Source organism: Colletotrichum navitas (genome assembly GCF_030913465.1).
Source record: "Colletotrichum navitas strain CBS 125086 chromosome Unknown LY79scaffold_8, whole genome shotgun sequence".
Lineage (NCBI taxonomy): Eukaryota > Fungi > Ascomycota > Sordariomycetes > Glomerellales > Glomerellaceae > Colletotrichum > Colletotrichum navitas.
In genome coordinates this window covers 512,732-536,169 of record NW_026850554.1, presented here as the reverse complement: position 1 = coordinate 536,169, position 23,438 = coordinate 512,732, and the positions used below count along the sequence as shown (strand labels likewise).

The following is a 23,438-nucleotide window of genomic DNA, read 5'->3' as shown; positions in this document are numbered from 1 at the left end:
TGCCAGGCTGAACAACCTACCTACCTATTGTGAATTTCTGTATAGTATACTCAGGCCCTTGCTTCCCCTTTGGAAACGGTTGTTGAGGAGCGGGCCAAGATGTTGTCTTTCTTCATCTGATTTGACACATGCGGGCGTCTGCTCCATCCAGAGCCCTGTGCCACGTCGACCAATCTAACCCCATTGTCTGTCGTCTCAGAAACGTCGTCGAGTGCCTACCTCAGTTAGTGTACTAGATCGGGAGACTATCTTTGCTGTCCAAGTCAAGGTTTGATGGGTCGTGCCCAATGACCAGGATGAGCATTGCGTTTGCAACCTGCTGCATGGATCATATCGCAAAAAGTGACGAACCCCCCCCTCCCCCCACGAACAAAGTTCTGGCCCATTTCTGTGGCACCACTGTCTTCTAGCTTCATTGACACACCTACGACGTACGGATACCGCAGCGTACGTATGCAATCCGCCAGCGGACAATTGGCATCCGTATGGCTTTGTCGTCTTCCAAGCAAGAGTGCGCCGACGACGATATTTGCCGTTGTTTGGGGTTTTAGTGTATCCATTGTCCTCCAAGTCCCAAAAAAAGACTTGTTGTTTTTGATGTCTTTTCTTTGTTCCTTTTTCCGATGCTGGTGAAACAGCCAATCATACTCTCGTGTTGGTCTCGAGGGGGTCTTTCGCTAGGGGGGGGGGGGTTTCTTTTTTTTCTCTCTTTTTTTTTTCTTCTTCTTCCTCCCACACAGTTTTGCACCTTCAGCTTTTTTTTTGTTTTTTTTGTGGGCCAATTAGGCTCTCTGACGATATGCACACCGATAAACGTTTTGGCTTATGGGCAGACCATCAATATATGAGAAAGGCTGAAGAGTATTGAGGCTCTCGGGGGTTGGATGGGCTCGGTTTCTCCAGTCGCCAACGTCCAACCCTCCAAGTATGCGTTGCACTGCGCGGACATGAACCCGTGTTTCAATCAGACGCTACTGGTAGTTGAGCCTAAGCGACATAAAAAAGCAACAGTAACACCACCAGTCTTATTGCTCCGAGGCATTCGGATTTCCCAACATGTGGCGGCGTGAAGACTTCGGACCTTTTCACTTTTTCACACCTCGAGGGACGGGTTCGACGGTACCTTGTCCCACCGCCTCCCCGTCATCAAGCGCAGGCATGTGTGATGCTCAACGTGTCAGCCACTGCCCAGTTCAGTCTGGTCTGCGCAACTGCAACAGGGGTTGCCGTCGGTCGGTTGCTCTGGCCAACCAGACGCTACAAACTCTGCAGCAAGACGGTTCGACAAGGCATCTTGGTTCTCATTCGAGTTGAAAATTTTCGCACAAACGCAACATGTCGAAATGAATCCGTGTGGGCGTACACCATCAATAAGGGCAATACCCGTTTGTTATCCTCTGACAGACTGCAACAATCAAGGCAGTTCTGTTTAATCTTAAAACCGCTTTTTTCCTGCCCCTCGACCCCCAGGGTCCCATGTGCTGTTGCGTCATTTCAAAGGAGCTCTGATGCCTTCTTACATAAGGCTGGGTCTACTACTACGTATATCTGCCGTGGCCAGACACTGGCTACTGTGCTTAGAAGCAGTTCTGGCTGCACCAGACATACATAGTACATATATATAGAAAGGGTCAGGAACACTCTGATCTCCGGCATCTCGTATTCTATGATGATGGAGGGAAAAAAAGATGAAACACTCGCTCCCTGGTATGCAGGCGGTCACAGGTGAAGGGGAAAAAACAATGTGCATTGTACCATGCTTCTAGGAAGAAAGCAGAAAACGGCCTGTCACAGTACATCTACTACTTTCATGGTTGCGCCGCACTGTCTTCTCTCACCGCTTGCCGCAGTTGCCCCTCGTTTGGCCGCCCGCGCAGTGCTCAGGGTCCGTTCACGTTAAAAAATTTCCTGCGGGGTGTCGTCTCAAGATTTTTTTCCTCTTCTTTCTTACGGGAAGAAGAGACATAACTACCCTTAGTCTTCGAATCGGCCTGACTTTGTTTTTCTTGCTCCAATTCGAACGACTAGCTGTTCCTTCAACTCCGTTTTTTTTAAACCTTTTCTTTCTCCTGTTTCCTCGAGAAGAATTGAAGAAAAAAAACTAGACCCTCCAAGATGCCTTCCACCAACGGAATCAACGGCGCCAAGGTGCTCGACTCCAAGTCCGCGCTGCAGGTCTTGAAGGAGTACGAGAGCCGCGATGGCCTCGACATCCACGAGCTCATGGACACCAAGAAGCACGGTGGCCTGACCTACAACGACTTCTTGCTCCTCCCCGGCTACATTGGCTTCCCCGCCTCCGCCGTCGTCCTCGACTCCCCCGTTACCAAGAGAATCACCCTCAAGACCCCCTTCGTCTCCTCCCCCATGGACACCGTCACTGAGCACGAGATGGCCATTGCCATCGCCCTCCAGGGTGGTCTGGGTGTCATCCACCACAACTGCTCTCCTCAGGAGCAGGCCGACATGGTCCGCAAGGTCAAGCGTTACGAAAACGGCTTCATCTTGGACCCCGTTGTCATCAGCCGCGACACCACCGTCGGCGAGGCGAAGGCTCTGAAGGAGAAGTGGGGATTCGGAGGTTTCCCCGTCACAGGTTTGTCAGCCCTCTCGGATTTCTTTTCGCACTCGCCCACCCACCCTACTCGCTTTCATGATTACAAACCTTTTCAATATAACTTTCGTTCCACCTACTTGACGACCATGTCGTTCTGAGGAGACCTTTATAATATGATCAAAGCCTTCTACACGGATTCCTTACTGCTGCAGCAACCTTGTTTGGGAAAAACATGGCTAACAAAAGTCTGCAGAGTCCGGCAAGCTTGGCTCCAAGCTGCTGGGCATCGTCACGAACCGCGACATCCAGTTCGAGGAGGATCCCAACCAGCCCATCTCCAAGGTCATGGTCACCGACCTGATCACCGCCCCCGCAGGCATTGACCTCCCCGAGGCCAACAAGATCCTGGCCAAGTCCAAGAAGGGCAAGTTGCCCATTGTCGACAAGGACAGCAACCTCGTCTCCATGATCTCCCGCTCCGACCTCAACAAGAACCAGCACTTCCCCCTGGCTTCTAAGCTGCCCGACAGCAAGCAGCTCCTCTGCGGTGCCGCTATCGGCACCCGTCCCGAGGACAAGGACCGCCTCAAGCTCCTCGTCGAAGCCGGCCTCGACGTCGTCATCCTCGACAGCTCCCAGGGTAACAGCATGTACCAGGTCGAGATGGTCCAATGGATCAAGAAGGAGTTCCCCGGCCTCGATGTCGTCGGCGGAAACGTCGTCACTCGCGAGCAGGCTGCCACTCTGATCGAGGCTGGCGTCGACGGTCTCCGTATCGGCATGGGCAGCGGCTCCGCCTGTATCACCCAGGAGGTCATGGCTGTCGGCCGTCCCCAGGCCGCCGCCGTCCACTCTGTCAGCAGCTTCGCCGCCCGCTTCGGTGTTCCCTGCATTGCCGACGGTGGTGTCCAGAACGTCGGCCACGTCGTCAAGGGTCTCGCCCTCGGCGCCTCTACCGTCATGATGGGTGGTCTTCTGGCCGGTACCACCGAGTCCCCAGGTACATCCTTTGTCTCCCGGGAGGGTAAGCTCGTCAAGGCCTACCGTGGCATGGGCAGCATCGACGCCATGCAGGACAAGAAGGCCGGCAACGGCGGCAAGGACAGCCAGAAGAGCAACGCCGGCACCGCCCGCTACTTCTCCGAGGGTGACAGTGTCCTTGTTGCCCAGGGTGTCACCGGCTCGGTTGCCCACAGAGGGTTAGTTTACATCCATCACCATTACCATGTCACGCTCAGAATGCTAACTGTTCCCCAGTCCCATCAGCAAGTTCATCCCCTATTTAGCTGCCGGCCTGAAGCACTCCATGCAGGACTGTGGTATCCAGTCCCTGAAGGAGCTCCGCGAGTCCGTTGACAACGGCACTCTCCGCTTCGAGCTCCGTACTTCCAGCGCTCAGCTCGAGGGCAACGTGAACATGGAATCTTACGAGAAGAAGCTCTTTGCCTGAAAAAAAAGGCAGATGCAGCTTTGCAGACATGATGGAATGGTTACAAGACGTGAATGGGACATAGGCAAAAGGTTGGTGGGAATCAAAAAGGAGGCTGGCCAGGGGAAGGAGGGGGAAAAAAAACAGGGTTTCTTCAAGAAAACATAAAAAGCCTCCCCCTCGGGAGCACACACGTGCACACACATGCCAAAAGAAGGGCGAAGCAAAACCAGGCTTTTATGGGGGTTATAGGGCGGCAGTTCTTCAGTCTAGCGGAGTTTTTGGAGTCTATGCAATGGGAAGTGGGCCGAGTCGCCTGGGGACGATGCAGCGTTCTGAATACCAAAAAGAGAAAACATACACAAACCCTCCATCGGGGAAGAGAAAACTCAACCAATCAAAACCCAAATCTCTTTCCAAAGTCGCCGACGGTGCTCTCTCATGTTGATTTTGGCCTGCCCGTTCTGGGCTCTGACCTGCCAGGCGGGGGGGGGGCAGCCGTGCTCACAAGCCTTGCCAGGTATCCCTAGGTAGTTATGGAAGACACGTAGTACTCGCAGGGCGCCGGGTCCCGGGTGATGGACTAACATGTCAGAAAAGAGGGAGATCATGCACATGTCGATGGAGAACGGGACGGGAATTTGGAAGGTGTCAAAAGTCGTTGTCGTCAAAAAGGGGGAGGGCAAATTCGTCGCAAGAACAGGGAAACGACGCTCCTCTCAACTGACCGAGTTGAACAGATTCAACCTTCCAGGCAAGGAAGGGGGGGAGAAGGAAAAAGAACTCCCGACTCACACGGTCCGGCTCCAAACAGGGGAGTCTGGCTCGGACCGATCAAGACACACACATGTTCTGGAAACACGGACACGGGCAAAGATGCACAAAGGGGAGGGGTCTCGGAACATGATCATGGTAATTAGATGACTTGGGGAGGGGGGGTTCCATCGCGGGGGGAAAAAAAAAATAGAAAAAGGTCATCCACACGTTATGCATGCTAAATCGTATTACCCGCTGAGATGCCGCTGATATAACCCGCCCAGGACGGAGCTAGAAAACAAAAAGTTGAAATAAATCCAGTGAACGATGCTTTTTTTATGGTAGTCCCTCGGAGCCAACAATGATCGATGGCAAAAGCCTTCCTTGCCCAGGCTAGATGCCACCAATGAAGGGCCCTGCATATATGCCTCCCTTCCCGCCCTTCCCAACAGCAAACCAAACGAGGAGGAACAAAACTGATGCCGGTGGATGGTGGGGGAAATGTTTTAATCGTAAGAGGGGCTGGCCGTGGATCTCATGTTTCGCGTCTCATCTTCGAAAGCCGGTTTCGATGGCCAAAAAGAAAAAGGCCAAAAAGGGAGAAATTCCTCTGCATGCCGCGAAAAGACGGCCGCCGTCTACGAACGGGAAGGGCTGACGGCGTCGTACCCCGCCGGCCCGGTCTTCGCACCCAGCAGGGGCGCCGTCTCCGTCGGCGCGGCCTGCCCGCTGCCCTCGCTGGCGTATCCCTCGTCGCTGACGCTCTCGTCCTCCTCCCCCTCGTCGTCATCGCTCGCGTCGGGCGTCTGCGTCAGGGCGTCGTAGTCGAAGAGCATGTAGATGGGGATGGCGCCGAGGAGCGCCGTCAGCGCGAGGAACCAGTACGCGACGATGATGTAGCCCCGGGCGACGCCCCAGCTGAAGGCGGCGCCGGCGGTCGCGGGCCCGAACGCGCGGCCGAAGCCGCTGAACATGGTGGCGAAGCCGTTGAGGGTGCCGAGGATGCGCAGCGACGAGGCCGAGTTGGTGAGCAGGATCGTCATGCAGGGGAAGCCGACGATGACGGCGAAGGCCTTGACGAACATGACGACCATGAGGGCGGCGTAGCGGCCGGTGCTGCTCTCGAAGAGGACCACGTAGGGGGTGAGCATGTAGACGACGGGGAAGGTGATGGCTGGGGACGTTTGTTAGCGAATGTCACACTAGTAACAGAGGGGGCATATCGTTGTACGCACCGCAAGCGCGGAAGCAGCGCAGGACACCAAAGTAGTTGCACAGAGGAGGGAAAACAAAAAACTGGATCACGCCGCAGGTGATGCCGTAGATGGTGAAGATGGTGCCGATGCGGTCCGAGCTGAGGCCGAAGCCGCCGGAGAACTGGAAAGGCAGGTGGGTGTTGTCGGGCGTGTGGGCCTGCACGGGGTAGTTGAGGAACACCGGGAGGATCTGGTCATAGGCCACGGAGTGCAGGGCGAGGAAGGTGTAGCAGAGCAGGTTGATGCTTGTCTGCGCGGTGAAGACCTCCTTCATGCTCGGCGCCTCCGTGGGCTGCTTGGGGTCCTTGGCGTGGGAGTTCACCTTGGTGGGGACCAAGGGCGCGGTGGCCTCGCCGTCGACAAAGGAGGTTCGTCGGACGTTGGGAGGGTGGTAGGTGGGGGGCGGGAGCGGCGGAAGGGGCGGGTGAGGCGTTCGCCGAGGAGGAGGCCCCAGTCGGGCTTATGACGCTTGCTTTCGAGCGTCTCCTTCAGGAAGAGGGTGGCGGTGGCGACAGAGATGAGGAAGAAGACGGCGGCGATGAAGTTCGGCAGAGCGAACGGATACGCGTTGAAGAACCAGCTATCGCCAAACACGGAAGGGAAACGGCGGGCGGGGTTGGCGAAGAAACCGCCAAAGGCTGGGCCGAAGATGGAGCCGACGGACCAGATCAGGGGCATGATGGAGAACGCCCGGGGTTGCAACTCCTTCTCGGGGACCATTTCAGCAACCATGGTCCTGATGATTCCAACTGAAGCGCGGCATTAGCACCCCGCACCCTGTGACAGAGGACAAGCAATAGGAGCTGCACATACCATTTCCGTTTCCGCTGCCCAGGATGGCTCGCACGATGATGGCCATCGGTAGGCTGGTGGACATACCCCAGACGACAAAGAACACCATCGTCGAGATGAGACCAACAATGATGGTCGGTTTCCTTCCGACCCGGTCGGAGGCCCGTCCCCACGCAACGGCGGTCACGCTCTGAGAAAGGGAGAAGACGGCGGATGTGTAACCGGCCCATTTTGCGACATCGTTTTGTGCAACGCCGAAACTCCTAATCATCTCCGGGAGGTAGGGAAAGACTGATGTCAACGCGAGAGGCTCCGCGAACCGTGCAATAGCTGTTGTAGAGTTAGCGTTACACTGAAAGTTCAATAATCGGCAATATTCGGCCATGAGGTATGCCGAAGGCGGTTGTAGTCGAAATTACTTGTGTTATGTCCTCCTCGTACGCGGCCGCCTTGGGCTCGTATGACGTAGTCGACCTCCACGGTTCACAGTGATCAGGCACCCTTGAAAGATCAGGACCACGCTTGCGTCGCATTTTCGAGGTAGGTTCTTGAGGTATGTGTGGCTAAGGACAGGCCGGCGGCAATATGGCGAAACATGCAGGTATCCAACCGTCCCAGAGCTCTCGATCCCAGCGAATGCGACCCCACGACGCCCACAAAGCCTCCCACCGCGTGTTCCCGAGTTTGCTTACGAACGCTTCCCGCCGACCTGATTTGGCTCATCGGCACTTGCCCAGCACCTTGACGTCGTCCGCAGAGAGTCGAGGTTTGTTACCAGGGCAGTCAAAAGCAATCGCCGAGACATGTTCTGAAATGTGAGGGCGTCTTACCCAGGATGGCCAGTTGCTTGGCCGGCAACTTTGGTTGCGTTGGTTTGGTCATGATGACACTGGTAAAAAGGACAAGAGGCCCGAGGAAACCACAGGAACTACTGGACAAGTTCGTGGGAAGTCCGGGCTGCGAGGTCTTGGGCAAGGGGGGCCGAAACCGAGGATCCAGAGCGGGGATTCCGAAAAACGCAGCAAGTCTATATGCGTGATGCGATATGGCAGTATGATGTCGAAGGCGAGCAGGCAGGTCGGAGCATAAAAGGAAGCAGGGTGGTCAATCACTTTAAAGCAAAGACATTTGGAGAATTGGAGAAGGGGAAGAGTCACAAGTACACATACACACAGCCCGGGCAAGCAAAGAAAGGAATGGTTCGTCGAGCGCAGACGGAAAGAAGGGAAGGAAAAAAAAAAAAAAAAAACCTAAACACCTGCAATGCCCCACTTTCCATCTGCAGGCTCGCGGCTGCGCTGCACTGGACAAGGAGTACCGGTAGCAGTCATGCCCCCCAGCTTCCTGCAGGACGTCGTGGGCCGCAAGAGAGCGGAAAGGGACCGGACCAGACCCTTTTGTGTTGCTCGGCGCCGATCCCCGCGCCTCTGCTGACGAAAGAATCCCATGCGGTTACTGGTCAGAAGGGCGGTTATTCGTGGAGGGCTGAGCCACTTGGTTGCTTAGGGATGGAGACGGGGCACTTGGAAGGCCTCGCCTCCCGGGGATTAGCACTGCTAGTGCGATGGATAGAGTGTGAAGTGGGAAGTGGGAATTCCCGCCTGCGGTACCCTGACTTGGCATTCGTACACGCGAGCGAGCTACGAAGGAACCAACTGCGACGACATCCTAGCGCATACCTCATTAGGGGTCAAGTGCCAATGACGAGCGCGAGACGCGAGCAAAATGGTCGAGATGCATTGCGGCAACGGATGCCGTGTGTCTCGGACGCTTTGTACATTGTACAATCGAGTGCGATACCCAGGGGACGCCGGTCTGGCTTGTGTGGTGTCCCGTATCTCCCACGTCTCTCAGGGCTCAAGGCTCTGCGAGCCAAAGTCGATTCCCTGCTGCTGGGGCAAAATAGAGAAAGCAGTTGGTCCGGGCCAAGCGATGCGGCGGGCGGGCAGTGTTGCAGGGAGGGAATGTCGTAAGTGGGGGTTGGCCGGCGTAATGCTTTGAAAGGCTGCCAGGTTGTCAAGACGTCCGTTGTCGGCAGAGGCGTTCACTAGGGCATTCTGTAGTTGTAGGTACTATAATGGCGAGTCGGTGAGGGTGGTGTGCAACGAAGCATGCAAAAAAAACAAAAAAAAAAAAACAAGCAGGGGCTATCGCTGTAGCCCGGTGGTGTGTACAGATACCTAATCCGACCAGGAGTAGGTGGTGGTGCTCTTCTAAGAATCCGCCTCAAAGTCAAAAAAAGATGGAACGAAAAAAATAAGCAGAAGAGTCGAGAAGACCGAAGTCGCCCCCCCCCCCCCCCCCGCCATTGCCATGACGTCCACTTTTTGCCGGTGGGGGTGCCTCTTTTTCCCCGGCGGCGTCTGACCGATTTCGCCGAAGCCGGGGCCGAGCATCGGGAAAAGTGCGACAAAGCTGAGTAATCAGATCGAGGTGGCAGCGCAGGGGTGACCTTTGCTTGTGAGCGCCAGCGAAGAGCGGCGACAACCCAACTGCCCTCCGGAACTCTGTGTCGCGGGCCCACCGCCCCGAGACACACACGCGCATTGCCAGATGGGAAACACACGACGAGACCGAAACCTCACAGGCAATAGGTATCTGATGCATTGAGATCGCAGAGACGCCAGGTTTGGGCGGTGGTGGTTGCCTAGGAGCTCACCGAAAAGACTGATTGGACGGAACCCCACCAATCAACTGCCTGATTGCCGATGTTAGCCGGTACTTTTACCCGTCCCTGCGGAGTGTGCGTGTGCGCTGTGTCTCATCTCTCTTGTCTCTCTTCTCTCTCTCTTTCTCTCTCTAGACTCGAATCGAAGATGAAAGACAGGCGGCGGCGACGGCGTTTCCCTAGCCAAAGCTTACCCCAGTTAAAGAGATAAGATGATGTAACAGCCCGACCGTCACGAGTGCCCTGTGTCTCTGTTCGCCTGTGATGCCGTTGGACCCAATCAATAGCGCGAACGTGAGACGGTCGATGCGGCGTCACAGGACGGATGCTGGGGCCCGTCTGAGCAGAGTGATAGCAAAAATGAACCGCAGCCGTACCTCCGTGCCTTGATGGAGGAGAGGACCTCGTTTTTACTTATCTCCAATCTTCCGGCGAAGAATCGGCACCGGACCGCCGATGGCCCGCAAAGGCCCTCTTCGCCTGAGTGCCCAAGATAGGAAGGAGCGGGGTGGGCCCCAGTGAAAGCTCCAGAGCCGTTCAATCAGGTTCCTTTGCCAGTCGGCGGCAGCCGATCGGCAAACCGCACTGACTGATGCTTGATAATGATAACATGGGCGAAAGCACGCAATGTTGGTAGCAACTCTCAACCCTCTTTCAACGACATCTCGGGCAGAACGCGCAGAGGCAATTTGCTGTCAAAGTGCTTTCACGATGGCAAACGAGTAAGTAGGGCCTCAGTCGCATGCCTGGTCATCCTCGTGATCTAGGAGTTCTGGTCTGAGCTGGCGTGGCTGAGCATGGCCCGCAATGATGCAACAACCATCATCGTCAGCCACACGCGTCTCATCCGCCCCTCCTCCTCCTTCTCATTCTCCTCCTCATTCTCATCACTCAAAAACCACAAGTTCAAGTCACGCACACACGTGAGATAGGTAGCCATACTAACACGAGCTCAGAAAGCGCAGCGACGAGAAAATGTCCAACGAGCGGACGCCGCTCATCACCAACGTCTACATTGGTGCGCCGCCCCGCCGTTATCCGAATCATGTCCTCCGTCGTTTTTGCACCATCGCCCTCTCATCCACCCTCATCCTCTGGTCCCTCTTATTTGTAGTCGCCCTCTTCGTCGACGAGCCCCCTCGCCACCACGGACACCACCATCACGGCTGGACCTGGACCAACAGCATCAACCGTGCGCCCATCACACATGAGGAGGTGCAGAAGATCCTCTTCGAGGTGCCCTCATCTGAGAAGGCCGAGGAGTGGAGCAGATATTACACAGCTGGACCTCACCTTGCGGGCCAGAACTACTCTCAGGTATGAAGTCGAATGGATCATCTCGAAGGCACTCACTTACACTTTGCAACCAGGCTCTGTGGACGAAGGAAAAGTGGGAGTCGTGGGGCGTCCAGTCCAGCATCGTCTCTTACGACGTCTACCTCAACTACCCCATCGACCACAGCCTCTCTCTGCTCTCAAAGTCCAAGGACGATGAAGAGTCGTCCTGGAAGGTCGACTTCAAGGCCGCTCTCGAGGAAGATGTGCTCGAGGAAGACCCGACCTCCGGCCTGGAGAACCGCGTGCCCACCTTCCACGGCTACTCCGCCAGCGGCAACGTGACCGGCTCATTCGTCTTCGTCAACTACGGTACCTACCAGGACTACGAAGACCTCGTCAAGGCCAACGTCAGCCTGGAGGGCAAGATCGTCATCGCCAAGTACGGCGGCATCTTCCGCGGCCTCAAGGTCAAGCGCGCCCAGGAGCTCGGCGCCATCGGCGCGCTCCTGTACAGCGATCCCGGCGACGACGGCGCCGTCACCGAGGAGAACGGCTATGAGGCCTACCCCAACGGCCCTGCCCGCCACCCGAGCGCCGTACAGCGCGGCAGCGCCCAGTTCCTCAGCCAGCGGCCCGGAGACCCCACCACCCCCGGCTACCCCTCCAAGCCCGGCGCGCCCCGCGCCCCCGTGGACGACGCCACCCCCTCCATCCCGTCCATCCCCATCTCCTACGCCGACGCCATCCCCATCCTCAAGGCTCTCAACGGCCACGGCCCCTCCGTGACGGACTTCAACAAATACTGGAACAGGAACCTCGGGCTCAAGTACAAGGGCGTCGAGTACAACATCGGCCCCACCCCCGACGACGTGGTGCTGAACCTCTACAACGAGCAGAACTACACCACCACCCCCCTGTGGAACGTCATCGGCATCGTCAACGGCACCATCCCCCACGAGGTCGTCGTCGTCGGCAACCACCGCGACGCCTGGATTGCTGGTAAGTCGATCGCCCGTCTCCAGACGATCGGTCTGCATGGACACGAGCACTGACACGAAGCCAAGGTGGCGCCGGCGACCCCAACAGCGGCTCCGCCGTCCTCAACGAGGTCATCCGCGGCGTCGGCGTCGCCCTCGCCAGCGGCTGGAAGCCCACGCGCACCATCGTCTTCGCCAGCTGGGACGGCGAGGAGTACTCCCTGATCGGCAGCACCGAGTGGGTGGAGGAGTACCTCCCCTGGCTCTCGGCCGCGTCCGTCGCCTACGTCAACGTCGACGTCGGCGTCCGCGGCCCCAACTTCAACCCCTCGGCCGCGCCGCTCCTCCACCGCGTCCTCCGCGAGGTCACCCAGCTCGTCCCGTCCCCCAACCAGACGGTCCCCGGCCAGACGGTCGGCGACGTCTGGGACGGCCGCATCAGCACCATGGGCTCGGGCTCCGACTTCACCGCCTTCCAGGACTTCGCCGGCATCCCCTCGCTCGACTTCGGCTTCGGCGGCGATAACGGCGAGGCCGTCTACCAGTACCACTCCAACTACGACTCGTTCCACTGGATGAAGGAGTTCGGCGACCCGGGCTTCGTCTACCACCGCACCATGGCCCAGATCCTCGGCCTCGTCGTCGCCGAGCTGTCCGACGTGCCCGTCATCCGCTTCAACGCCACCGACTACGCCGACGCCCTGGACTCCTACGTCGACCAGGTCGAGACCAAGCTCCTCCTCGCCGGCGACGACGTCGACGCCGAGCCCGCCTCGGACGAGGAGCTCTTCCGCGCCCGCGCGAGCGTCGTCGCCGCCGACGCCGACGTCCGCGGCTCGCCGTCCCGGTTCCGCGCCTCCCTGCAGGTCCTCCGCACCTCCGTCGCCGCCCTGCGCGCCAGGGCGGAGAAGCTCGACGACACGGCCGCCTGGGTCGACTGGGAGCTCAAGGCCGGCATCCCCTGGTGGAACCTGCTGCGCCGCATCAGGGTCGCCCTCGCCTTCGTCCGCGTCAACAAGGCCTACAAGGGCTTCGAGCGCCACTTCCTCTACCCCGCCGGCCTGGACGGCCGCAGCTGGTTCAAGCACGTCGTCTTCGCGCCCGGCCTGTGGACCGGGTACTCTGGAGGTTAGTACTTCCCGTCTCACGAACCCCTCCCCCCCCCAAAGTCTTTTTTGCATTCCCTTCACTCTTTGGGAAACAACTGCTGATCCGCGACCACAGCCGTCTTCCCCGGTCTTCAGGAGAGCATCGACGCCAAGGACTTCGAGAACGCCCTCAAGTGGGCCGGCATCGTCAACGAGTGCATCGCCTCCGCCACCAAGAGCATCTAACGACAAGCTTGGTCGGTGAAGCCTCCCGCCGTCCGGTTCCATGAAACATCCATCATCCCCCCCACCCCCCTTCTCTTTTTCTTTTCGTGACACCGCTTGTTGGAAAACCTCTATCGTTTATTCCATAGCTTTTCGGCCGAAAAGAACCCTCCCCTCATATACTCGCAAATAGTACATCAATCAAATGCATATCTCGTGGAAAAAGAAAAAAAAAATGCAAAGCATTATGTGGGGAGGGAAAGAACCCCTCCGAAGCGAAATCCCTGACCAGCTCGAACTGGGGACGTGAGAAGAACCGGTGGTTTCGGGATACGGCCCGCCATGCTCTCTACACTTGTACCGTCATCATTCAACGTGAAATCGAGCGCATGTTCATCGGCCAACATGTATCAGCATTTGATCAATGGCTTCTATGCCTCTATCGTCTCGGCTATTCATACAATCACAGATCACAGAATCTCTCCCAATAAGGGCGCTCTCTACGCTCCCCAGACGGTCTCACCCCCCGCGCGCTTAAAACTTGTAGACCTGCTCGGGCTTGTAGCCGAGCTCCTTCAGGGCGCCGACCAGCTCGCCCTGATCCTTAGGGCTCTTCTTGTTGCCCGAGATGGCGTTCATCATGCCGGGGGGCCGCACACGAACACCTTGATGTTCTCGCTCTTGGGCTCGGGGAGGACCTGCTTGAGGAGGTCCTTGGTGATGAAGCCCTTGCTGCCGACCCACTCCTTGGGCGGCTTGTCGAGGACGTAGAAGGCGCGGAAGCGCTGAGGGTACGTGTTCTCTAGCTCGGCGAACTCCTTCTTCAGCAGGATGTCCTCCTCGGTGACGTTGCCGAAAACGAGGGTGACCTTGGTCTTGTCATCGGGGTTGTTGAAGATGGCGCGCGCGAGCTGGTACATGGGCGTGATGCCCGTGCCGCCGGCGACGAGGGCGATGTGGTCGTGCTTGTTGGGCGACCAGGGATACTTGGGCAACGGGCCCTTGAAGTCGAGCCGCTGGCCGGGGGTCATGTCGTGCATGTGCGTCGACATGGGGCCGTTAGGGTACTTCTTGACGATGAGCTCGATGTAGCCATTGGCGTCTGCGTAGCTGTTAGTCTAAAAAGGAGGGAATGAGGACGCAGACGGGTCGCCAAGGAGGGATCGGAAGGAGCAGACTCACCCTCATCGCTGGTGGGTGTGTAGGGCCTCAGCGTAGCCTTCTCGTCCTCGGGGCCCTTGTACTTTGTCAAGACGGCGCTCGCGACATCGAGGCCGGAGACCATGTCGTCCTCGGGCAGCTTGAAGCGGAACTTCTTGGTGTTGTGGTTGACGATCTCGACGTCGTCGAGCTTGAGCGACACGAAGCCCTGGTCGCCGCCGGTCAGAGCCTTCTTGGGCGCCGCTCCAACGGCCTCCTTGACCTTGGCCTCGGCCTTCTGGGCGCCCGCGGGGGCAGAGCCGGAAAGGAAGTAGTAGGCGCCGCCCGCGACGGCGGCCGCGGCGCCGGCGTACAGGGCCGCGTTCGAGCCGCCGCTTTTGGTGGGCTCAGTGGCATAGCGGCGGGCTTGCTGTTACGATGGACTCTGATTAGTTCTGGTGATTCAGTCTTTGGTAATGGTAGAAGTAGTTCAGTTTGGGGGACAGCAGCAAGGCAGGGAATGCGCTGAGCATCTTACCAGCTTCAGAGGCTGCGCGGCCCGGAAAGCAGATCGAGCAAACATTGCGATGGAGGGCTCGATTGAGATCAAGTCGTTTAGAATCGTTCAATTGATAGGCGTCGAGGGAGAACAGAGCTGGTGGTTGATTGGGAAAGCCTGATTCGTTGCCGGGAAGCTTGCGTAGATTTGGATCCGAGACAACAGCTCCAAAGCCGGGCAACCCGCAAAGCTCTCTCTCTACCTCTCCATCCAGTCGGGGGTGGGGGCAGTGCATGACGTAAAATGTCACGTGAATCCACACAAGCTCCTTCTCGCTGCCTGGACCTCCGTTGGCCGGACCGGAGTGATAACCGTGTGGCATTTATCGATACAGTTGCCAACGTGCTCAAAGGACATTGGGACGGTGGTCAGCGTCATAGTCTTTTCGGTGAAGAAAATGGGCAGATGCCAAATGCTGAGTATGTTGGTTTGTATCCCCCTCGCACCGGGAAAGTCCCGGCGGCGGTCGCGCCCAATAAATTATGTACAAGCAAACAGCTTCAAATTCAAATGCTGAGAGCTGAGCTTAAACATCCATTGCACATTTGTTGGGTGCTGTGGCCAGAGGCCTGGTACGCACCCACCCAGCATTACGGCTTTCCATCTGCATTGAACCCAAATGGGCCCTTCCACGGGGCCATGACCATCCACATTCTTCGTCATCCAAGCTACATGCTGAAAGCGACCGACCAGGGGCTCCTCTCTTTATGTCTCCTGAAATACAACAATACGCCTCTTGATCATCAAAGAAAAATCAGAAACGCTCCTCCTTAACGTTCCTCATAGTACATGGTTTATGGCAGATGCCCTGAGAAAAGGGATCTGCCGAACAAAAAAATCTAGCCCTCCTCGCACGCTGCGACAAAAGCCTTGCCAGCGTCTCCAACAACATCACCGGTCTGTTTCCACTGCGTCGGGCTCTGCGGGCTTCTCGCTGGGAGTCTTGGCCTTTGGCGTGCTCGACCGATCTGCTAGCTTGCTCTCTGGAATCGTTTCCGTCAAGGGGCTGATTTGAGAGTCCCTTCTTTTGGCAATCGTATCCTGGCTGCCTCGACGCATCGTGCCGATGTCCTGGTGCGAAGCCAAAGTAGGCGTGTTCGCCTGACTACCACCTCTCTGACCATGATAGTGAACAACTTGGGGAGGGGGCTGTCCAGCCTGGATGCCGAGTTGCTGCGTGGGATATGGATCCAAGTCTTTGCTGGATGTAGAAAATGTCGATACCACGGGCTGGTGATAACCATTGGATGAAGACTGGCTGCCGGTTGGCGTGTGGCCCTGGGGTTGATGTTCCGCTTGCGTCGGGGTTCCAACATCATTTGGAGAAGTTGATCCCTCGCCCAAATTTCCGGTGAGGCTATTCATCCCGCCTTCAATGTCACGGAGCAGGCGGACATATTCTTCCGGTACGAGTCCACTTTCCTGCGTCTTTGGATCCTCAGCCACGAGCCAGCCTTGGCCGTGTCGATACGAAACCCATATAATCTGACCCTCCAACAATGGCAATTCGTTTTCGTTTTCTCTCTCAAAGTCGAATAGGGCAACGGCCTTACCGTGCATCTCCTCGTCAGGTGAGGTAATGGTGAATTGGTAGTCCCGTGAGTATCTGGATTGATCGTCACCGCGGAAACCCGGCGAGGATGCTGAGCTGGAGGCGTCCGAGTAAGCCTCCTGTTCCGCGTACTGCCGAGGAGGTAGGTCACCCAGCTGGTATGCATGGCTGGAATGTCTCGCATCGTCGGGTGGGTAAGTGACATATTCCCCGCCCGGTCCATTTGCTTCCCCTCCTTGATTCAAATAGTATCGCTCGCTGCCATCACCGCCGGTTCCGACATAGAAGCCGCGCTCTTGCTCGTAGAGTGAGGGATTTAGCACGTCGTTGCTGTTCTCTTGGGAAATTCTTGAGCGGGAGCTTCCGCCAAAGGCCGCAGCAGAAGACTTGTGTTTTCGGTGCCGGGAACTAACAACAGGGCTCGCCAGATCTTCGTCCTCGCTCCACGGTGGGCCGTCTCGAAATTCCATCGGCGGCAGATCGCGGGCCTTGCCAAAGCCGTCCCATGAGCCGTTATCCCAGGTCATTTTGAGTTCCCAAACGGCGGCAGGATCGGAGAGGCGGCGCGACTCGCTGGCGGGCGTACTGAGACCAGAAGCAGGATGTGACGGCTCTGGCACGGGACCGTAGTGCATGGGGTGCATCATGGGATATGCGAAATCGCGCACCAGAGTGTAGGGAAGGTTCGAGGTGAACATTGGGAATATGTGAGAGGGCGGTCGCGAACGCGACGGGACAGAGCCCGTCGAGTATTGCGACAGGCGATTCTTTGAAGCGTGCGACATTGGTCTCGGTGCGATTGATCGTCGGGCGACCGGTGATGTTATTAGCGGCGGGAGTGGGGGATGGTTCGGGTTGGCGGAGGGAGAAGCAGCTGCAGGCGGGGATGTCGTGGGCGAGGAGTCTTGTGACAAGAGCGTGGTCATCCTGAGATTATTGCAGACGTTGGGGAGCCAGCATGAGTATGACAGGCACTCGATTTGCAGATCCTACGGCCTCGTGCCAGCCATGCAGCAAATTCTTCGCAGAACAGCCGACCGTGGTTTGCCGACGACAATTGAAGGGGAAGAGGGGTTATGATTGCTAAGTAGCCAGTGTCAGGCAACAGCCGCAGTGAGGACAAAGGTATGCGCAGGCGTAATCGAGGGTTGTACAGCGCCGCCAGAACAGAGCGGGTTGGCCTAGGTATGCGGGCTGCTGCGAGGGTCGTGATTTGAACGAGGCGAAGAAGAACAGCTTTGGGTTGAAAAATGCAGTAGAGGCGGCAAGCGGGCTTGCTCGCAAGGTGTCGCAAAACGAAAGTCGTCGCACGCGACGCTGTAGGTTGGAAATTGAAGAAGGAGCGTCGAGAACGAAAAGCCAAGAGCAAGGGTGCCGTTGGAAGTTTGGCCGCGGGGTCGCTCGGCGTGCAGCAAGAGGAGGGTCGAAGAATGAAGCGGGCCAAACGGTGCAGCGGATGGAAGGATGGAAGAAGAGAAGAAGAATAGAAGTATGGAGGAGTGGAAAGGAGGAAGTGAGGTTGGGAATAATCCGTCTGGGTTCAGGTTGCTGGCGCTGTTTTGGTGCTGAGCAGCCGCGCAGCGAGAAGAGAGAAAGAGTCCAAGTCTCAGGTCGCTTTGCTGGTGAGATGACGGGAGGGTGTGTGTTGAAAAGAGAGGTACCGCAAACTGTCTAGCACCCGCGTCTGTGTTTGTATACTATAGGGCAGAACAGGGAGTGGAATACCTGTGGAGCGACACCTGGAGAGAAAGACAGAGAGAGAGAAGGGGGGGGGGCGTGGCGGGCAGAGAGAGAATGTGTGTACGTGGGAGTGGGTGCGTGTGCTGTATCCGGCCCGCAGCTAGAAACGGCCGTCTGTGCCTTTTTGCACCAGAGGCAGCACAAGATTGGACTGGACTGGACCAAAATGGGCTGCAACAAGCTGCCTACCTCAGGTATTGGTCCTGGGCCAAGGACACAAGTAGAAGTACTTTGATGTTGTACTTTTGTTAGAGCACCCTTTCACCAGTGAGCAAGCAAGCTACAGAATTACCCCTTGGGGAGGGTTACACGAGGAAGCCAGCGGGGGGACCACTTACTCATCGGCTATCCCAAGGTACTTGTGACCTTGAGAAGGAAAGTTCAGGGACGCAAGAACAGACACTTCGACCCCCAAACGCACTGGGACTGCACCTTGCTGCCTCTAAGCGCGTCGCGCAGTGATCCTACTGGCTGTTGGCGGTTGGAAATGGCGGGAAGGGGCGGAGGGGTGTTGATGGATTGGGAAGCAAGGAGGGAAAGGAGGTAATGGGACGGTGGGGAGAGGCGCAGATGTCTCCGTAAGGTAGAGAGAGAGAAAGAGAGAGGGAGTGTGTGTGTGTGTGTGTGTGTATGAGCGCGCACATAAGAGGGAGAAGAAGATGTGTTGGGAGGTGAGGGGGCGGGAAAAGAGAGGAGAGAAGGAGGATCACAGCAGAGAGAACGGTGACAACAGCGGCGGCGGCAGCAGCAGCAGCAGCAGCAGCAGCAGAAACAACACCACCGGCAGGGACACTGCTACAACTTGGGGTGTTAGGCAAGGCAAGGCAAGTTACGAGAGGGGAGGGAAAGAGGCGAAGAGAGGGGTAATTAGAGGGCGGGATTCGGACAGGATTTGGACCTCGCTCGTCCGCTTTCTTTCTTTCTTTCTTTTTGCTTTGCTTCTTTGCTTCCTTCCTTCTTTCTCTCAAAGAAAACACACAAAAACAGCAAATGACAGAAACAGAAAGAGACGCCCTGGAACCGAGTCAGCGCCAGCTGCAATCGGCAGGATGGACTATGGAACTTGCCGCCCACTGGGCCGGCCACACCTGAGTAGAAGCATATAGTAAGTAGATCTGAACTGGAAGGGTATATCCTCCGTTGTTGTCGTGGGTAACAATATCTGGAGACTTATCTGGGAAGCGGATGCTTTGCAGCTCGTTCTCGCAGGGGGGTGGCGGTCACGGCTTCCAGCCCAATACGGAAGGCCCGGCGAAAGCAGCGATATACGGATAAATACAGTAGAGTGCCTAGAGCAAGTAAACAGACAGATCAGGAAACAACCTGGAGAGGTGCAGGTCCAGATGCGGGTGAAGTCTTGTGTACAGGCATAGCTCATGTATCCCGGATACGCATTCGCGCAGCTGCTGCCTTGCGAGATGGTACTTGATCATGTACTCGCAGTGGCTTCACTTTTCCGGCTGCCGCTAATTCAACAGATTTAGTCACACTCTCCATCCTCCCCCCATTGTCAACAATACCATCACGCCCCCCCCCCCCCCCCCCTTCCCCTTCAGATGCTATGCCTCGACTTCCTTGTCGACAAAGTATGTGTCAACCTCGGATGCTGCCTACCTAGTTGCTAGTCATCGTCGACCGCCGAAGCAAGCTTGGACCGAGCCATGTGCCGTGCCTTCTCGCTTCCTCTCACATACCTGCTTGACTTGCGCCTCGTGGGCGATGAGTCTCGCTTTGCGCCGGAGCGTACTCTTCTCCCCCACAACGGCCCAGAGTTTTCACGGAATCCAAAAGGAAGAAGCCTGTCGAACAGTACAGGGCTAGAGCGGTACCCGGCGTGGTTGCTGGTCCGCCAACGGCTGCTGTCAATTAAAAATTCGACACTGACCACTTCAACACCGGCCGGCGCAGATTCCCGTCCAGGTCGCACCATGGTCCGATAGTGGCTGACCCACAGCTGATTAGCGAGGACGTCGCTGGCGCAAATCGCAGGATCTCCAGTACTGGTCACCCACTGACGTGAAATTCGCCCTCATGGTCCGAACCATAGCGATGGGAATCTTTGCGTAAGGGCGCTGATCACAAGGGGCTGGACTGGAACTGGAACTGCTCATAATAAAAACTAGCATAAACTACCTACGCGTACATTGCGGACAGACGGAACCGGAAGAGGTGGCAAGGATCGGCATCGAACCCCATGCCATAGCCGTCACCTATATTGCTCCAATATCTCCTCCATGCCCAAGGATATTGGACTCGGACATATATCCAAGACCTTCCTACACAATGGTGCCGCATGCTACGATCAAGCTCTATACCCAGGAAATTTCCATCCGTGCAGTCTTTCTGCCCGAGAGCGGACAGCCTAAAGCACAAACAACCAGCGACAGGTTAGCCAAGCACCATCCAATCAGCTGAATCGTCCCGAACATCTGTGCCAACCGTGGGGCAACCCACTAACCGATAGATGGGTTAGTCGAAATTACGTTTTCCTTTCAGTCCACAGGGTGGAATAGGCATGGTGAAACTGCAACGCTGATCCATCGTCTCCTTGAAGCTCCTAGTTTTGCCATCAACTGCCCGCGGCCCCATGCAGAAAAGCAGTCGCTGATGTTTCTGATTGTTAAATGGTGCCGGCGTGGTTGGGGACGGGCAGGAAGGGATCCGGCGGCTCGAGGGTCGTTGACGAACCTCAACCCTTACCTGTCAGCAGTTCCAGCCGGCCAACTGCCATTGACGTTGGCTCATCAATCCTCTTCTCGCACGAATGCATCTGAGCGGCAGCGGCAGCGGCAGCACCAACCATGCAAAGCACTGAAGGGATGCGACGGACCATAGGAAAGCCTGACTAGGACTAGATCGAGCGGGAAGCTTGAGCGCTGCATCAAGCTCGCCACAACGCAGGATGGGTTTACAGCTCAGCTGTCGACCCCAAAAGAAAGACAGGTGTTCCGATCTGGGCCATTCTACTCTCAGCCAAGGGTGGCACCATACAGGTGCCCAACACTGGACTGATGGGCCGACTGCAAACCCTTGTGAGAGAGAGGTCTAGCCCGTCAACGCTCCAAGGACTAGAGCCGTCAGAGTCCATTTCGCTGGCCCAGCTTTACTGTGGCTTCTACTGGAGAGCCTGCAAGTGAGGTGCGACCTGCCCTACCACGCGTGACAAGGACGTGTGTATCTGTACGTCTCGCCGAGGGCGGACAAATGTCTCCAGCCGAGACTCAAGACTCTAGACGCATCCTCCTTTGGCTGGGCGGCGGGCGCCGTCAAGTCGCCTCATTCAATGGCTGTTCTATTTCTGGGCCGTGTGCGCCGTACGCTGCGCACGGCATCTGCAGCTGGACTGCTTAGAGTTGCTACTGATTGGTGCCCTCGTCGCTGTCGTTTGTTTCAGAATCTGCGAGCGTCTAACAGCCAATCAAATGGGCTGGTTCGGAACAGCCACGTGAGGTGACCAGGTATCTACCTGGTAGGTAGCGTGGACCCGGAGGTTGGTTGAGCTATGCGAGCCTCAGGCAGGGAAAGGGTTGTGTCATCCCTGCTTGTTCCTCATGGGCCGACGTTCAGCCGAAAAGCGAGCTGTCTGCATGGGTAATTTTCTCCAGCCATAAACAACGTCAACGAAATTCGATAAAACTTTTCCTTTCGTCAACAACACTCGTCAGCTTTGGAGCTTTCAAAGCCACGACTGGCAACGTTGGACTAAAGATAGATCTTGGGTTTCACGCACCCCTGAGGAGGCAAGGACAAGATAGATATTCCACACTCACACATCCACGAATTTGGTTCAATCAATTCCTCTCAAAAGGTAAGGCAAAACTCGAGCACGAAAACGCCTTCGAGCAACCTCGCATGATGAGTCTTTTATTATTGGAGCTGTCTAAATCCCCATGTTGACACACTTTACACCGTATACGCTTTATGTCTGATATCGCGATGAACCTAGTTTACAATGGAAAGCATTTAAATGTGTCGGGATTCTTGGCTAATTCAAGACACAGATCAAACTGTCCCTCAAACGACCGGCAGACGAACGAGCAACGCCCACCGCGATTTCGAGTGACTAACCAGCAAGCGCGGGGGTTTTTTTTTTCTTTTTTCTGATTTGCCCTTCTCCGGCCCCACGTTTTTCCTTTGCTTCGTTTGTTGATTGTCGCCCATCGATACCCACTCGAAGCTCGTGGAGCTCGATCCGTCTCCACCACCATCGTTACTTTACGTACAATTGCCACCATACCCTCTGCAAACATCACGGACACAATGGAGGTCGTGAATGGTACTGGCGCCGCGCAGGCCGCAGCTACGACAGCAGCGGCGGACGCGACAACGCCTAACAACGGCAGTGAGTCGGGGACTGGAGACTTCAAGCTCAAGTTCTGCACAGTCTGTGCCAGCAACCAGAATAGGTACGTGAGGCTTACTGCCCGTCAGCATCAACCTACCGTCGCAGCAGTGCCGCATGCTTTGCTTCGCTTCAGCGGCGCCATGAACAACGGTCTAACCCAGTCATTATTCCACAGATCAATGGTTTCCCACCTTCGACTTGCAAACGCAAACTATCCCGTCATCTCCTTCGGCACCGGGTCCCTCGTCCGTCTGCCTGGCCCCTCCATTACGCAGCCCAACGTCTACCACTTTAACAAGACATCGTACGACTCAATATTTAAGGAGCTCGAGTCGAAGGACCCGCGACTTTACCGCGCCAATGGCGTCCTCAACATGGTCGACCGCAACCGTCATGTGAAATGGGGCCCCGAGCGCTGGCAGGACTGGCAGATTGGCATGCCACGCCTCAATCACACCGACGACCGCGGCAGCGTCGGGGTTGAGGGTGGTGTTGTTGACATCGTCGTCACCTGCGAGGAGCGCTGCTGGGACGCCGTCATCGACGACCTCATGAACCGCGGCGCGCCTCTGAACCGCCCTGTCCACGTCATCAACGTCGACATCAAGGATAACCACGAAGAAGCCAGTATCGGAGGGCGCGCCATTCTCGACCTTGCAAACTCCCTCAACGCCGCCGCCGTTGAGGAGCGCGAGGCCGTTGGCGCCGCCGCGTTCGATAGCGGCAGCGCTTCTAGCCGTGCGAGCTTCGACGAGAGGGTTCCGGATATCCTGGCCGCGTGGCAGGATCGGTGGCCGCATCTGCCGGCCGTTTGGACATTGGCTTGGTTTTGAGCGGGTGTTGGAGCCAGACGGCAGGTTGGGAAAAGCATTTTTTTGTCGCTTGCATGAGGGAACGGACAGAAGCGAACGATACATCACATCGGCCCATTTATCCCTTGCGGAGCCCCTGCAACATATTGATATCACCGATCCGAGCGACGAAGAGGCTTGCGATGTCAACATTGACATCAATACCACGGAGCTCTTTGTCTGGCTCCGACCCACGAATCGGCTTGCAGCGTCCAAGGATGCTGC

General features: G+C 56.7%; 10 protein-coding genes across 10 annotated transcripts; 5 read left to right on the top strand and 5 right to left on the bottom strand.

Annotated features, from left to right (window-relative positions):
- Nucleotides 1-1,920: 1,920 nt before the first annotated feature.
- Nucleotides 1,921-4,394, top strand: LY79DRAFT_541689 (inosine-5'-monophosphate dehydrogenase). The gene is made up of 3 exons (XM_060556950.1): nucleotides 1,921-2,596; nucleotides 2,811-3,756; nucleotides 3,815-4,394. Exons 1-3 carry the CDS (start codon nucleotides 2,116-2,118, stop codon nucleotides 4,005-4,007), a joined length of 1,620 nt encoding a protein of 539 aa, XP_060418242.1. The 5' UTR covers nucleotides 1,921-2,115; the 3' UTR covers nucleotides 4,008-4,394.
- Nucleotides 4,395-5,380: 986 nt separating this feature from the next.
- Nucleotides 5,381-7,175, bottom strand: LY79DRAFT_576727 (major facilitator superfamily transporter; the record flags this gene model as incomplete). Its single annotated transcript, XM_060559819.1, has 4 exons — nucleotides 5,381-5,916; nucleotides 5,978-6,243; nucleotides 6,321-6,747; nucleotides 6,812-7,175. 4 exons carry the CDS (start codon nucleotides 7,173-7,175, stop codon nucleotides 5,381-5,383), a joined length of 1,593 nt encoding a protein of 530 aa, XP_060418241.1.
- A 3,258-nt stretch (nucleotides 7,176-10,433) lies between these two features.
- On the top strand, nucleotides 10,434-13,047 carry LY79DRAFT_587461 (PA domain-containing protein; the record flags this gene model as incomplete). Its single annotated transcript, XM_060560772.1, has 4 exons — nucleotides 10,434-10,775; nucleotides 10,829-11,735; nucleotides 11,801-12,841; nucleotides 12,938-13,047. The coding sequence occupies 4 exons, from the start codon at nucleotides 10,434-10,436 to the stop codon at nucleotides 13,045-13,047; spliced, it is 2,400 nt and encodes a 799-aa protein (XP_060418240.1).
- Nucleotides 13,048-13,560: 513 nt separating this feature from the next.
- LY79DRAFT_666729 (oxidoreductase NAD-binding domain-containing protein) lies at nucleotides 13,561-14,749 on the bottom strand (the record flags this gene model as incomplete). The annotated part of the gene is made up of 4 exons (XM_060563269.1): nucleotides 13,561-13,641; nucleotides 13,692-14,128; nucleotides 14,209-14,596; nucleotides 14,705-14,749. 4 exons carry the CDS (start codon nucleotides 14,747-14,749, stop codon nucleotides 13,561-13,563), a joined length of 951 nt encoding a protein of 316 aa, XP_060418239.1.
- A 128-nt stretch (nucleotides 14,750-14,877) lies between these two features.
- Nucleotides 14,878-15,567, top strand: LY79DRAFT_541678 (uncharacterized protein). The gene has a single exon (XM_060556949.1). It carries the CDS (start codon nucleotides 14,969-14,971, stop codon nucleotides 15,497-15,499), a length of 531 nt encoding a protein of 176 aa, XP_060418238.1. The 5' UTR covers nucleotides 14,878-14,968; the 3' UTR covers nucleotides 15,500-15,567.
- Nucleotides 15,568-15,616: 49 nt separating this feature from the next.
- On the bottom strand, nucleotides 15,617-17,062 carry LY79DRAFT_587459 (SH3 domain-containing protein; the record flags this gene model as incomplete). Its single annotated transcript, XM_060560771.1, has 1 exon — nucleotides 15,617-17,062. The coding sequence occupies one exon, from the start codon at nucleotides 17,060-17,062 to the stop codon at nucleotides 15,617-15,619; it is 1,446 nt and encodes a 481-aa protein (XP_060418237.1).
- Nucleotides 17,063-18,753: 1,691 nt separating this feature from the next.
- On the bottom strand, nucleotides 18,754-19,498 carry LY79DRAFT_541673 (uncharacterized protein). The gene is made up of 2 exons (XM_060556948.1): nucleotides 19,186-19,498; nucleotides 18,754-19,122 (listed from the first exon to the last, which is right to left on the bottom strand). The coding sequence occupies exons 1-2, from the start codon at nucleotides 19,393-19,395 to the stop codon at nucleotides 19,072-19,074; spliced, it is 261 nt and encodes an 86-aa protein (XP_060418236.1). The 5' UTR covers nucleotides 19,396-19,498; the 3' UTR covers nucleotides 18,754-19,071.
- A 93-nt stretch (nucleotides 19,499-19,591) lies between these two features.
- LY79DRAFT_385901 (uncharacterized protein) lies at nucleotides 19,592-20,158 on the bottom strand. The gene is made up of 2 exons (XM_060552901.1): nucleotides 20,030-20,158; nucleotides 19,592-19,960 (listed from the first exon to the last, which is right to left on the bottom strand). Exon 2 carries the CDS (start codon nucleotides 19,945-19,947, stop codon nucleotides 19,639-19,641), a length of 309 nt encoding a protein of 102 aa, XP_060418235.1. The 5' UTR covers nucleotides 19,948-19,960; nucleotides 20,030-20,158; the 3' UTR covers nucleotides 19,592-19,638.
- On the top strand, nucleotides 20,130-20,889 carry LY79DRAFT_385893 (uncharacterized protein). Its single transcript, XM_060552899.1, has 2 exons — nucleotides 20,130-20,404; nucleotides 20,491-20,889. The coding sequence occupies exons 1-2, from the start codon at nucleotides 20,311-20,313 to the stop codon at nucleotides 20,850-20,852; spliced, it is 456 nt and encodes a 151-aa protein (XP_060418234.1). The 5' UTR covers nucleotides 20,130-20,310; the 3' UTR covers nucleotides 20,853-20,889.
- Nucleotides 20,890-22,277: 1,388 nt separating this feature from the next.
- LY79DRAFT_508077 (Ssu72-like protein) lies at nucleotides 22,278-23,195 on the top strand (the record flags this gene model as incomplete). Its single annotated transcript, XM_060553893.1, has 2 exons — nucleotides 22,278-22,423; nucleotides 22,538-23,195. 2 exons carry the CDS (start codon nucleotides 22,278-22,280, stop codon nucleotides 23,193-23,195), a joined length of 804 nt encoding a protein of 267 aa, XP_060418233.1.
- Between the last annotated feature and the right edge of the window lie 243 nt (nucleotides 23,196-23,438).

Excerpts from the sequence above, each read along its gene's own strand:
- LY79DRAFT_541689 (XM_060556950.1), top strand. The coding sequence starts at position 2,116 with ATGCCTTCCACCAACGGAATCAACGGCGCCAAGGTGCTCGACTCCAAG. Across the intron at positions 2,597-2,810 it reads CGGAGGTTTCCCCGTCACAG|AGTCCGGCAAGCTTGGCTCC; the intron begins GTTTGTCAGCCC and ends AAAAGTCTGCAG. Across the intron at positions 3,757-3,814 it reads GGCTCGGTTGCCCACAGAGG|TCCCATCAGCAAGTTCATCC; the intron begins GTTAGTTTACAT and ends ACTGTTCCCCAG.
- LY79DRAFT_541678 (XM_060556949.1), top strand. The coding sequence starts at position 14,969 with ATGTCACGTGAATCCACACAAGCTCCTTCTCGCTGCCTGGACCTCCGT.
- LY79DRAFT_541673 (XM_060556948.1), bottom strand. The coding sequence starts at position 19,395 with ATGAGCTATGCCTGTACACAAGACTTCACCCGCATCTGGACCTGCACC. Across the intron at positions 19,123-19,185 it reads CATCCGCTTCCCAGATAAGT|TATATGCTTCTACTCAGGTG; the intron begins CTCCAGATATTG and ends AGATCTACTTAC.
- LY79DRAFT_385901 (XM_060552901.1), bottom strand. The coding sequence starts at position 19,947 with ATGGTGCGACCTGGACGGGAATCTGCGCCGGCCGGTGTTGAAGTGGTC.
- LY79DRAFT_385893 (XM_060552899.1), top strand. The coding sequence starts at position 20,311 with ATGCTACGATCAAGCTCTATACCCAGGAAATTTCCATCCGTGCAGTCT. Across the intron at positions 20,405-20,490 it reads GCACAAACAACCAGCGACAG|TCGAAATTACGTTTTCCTTT; the intron begins GTTAGCCAAGCA and ends TAGATGGGTTAG.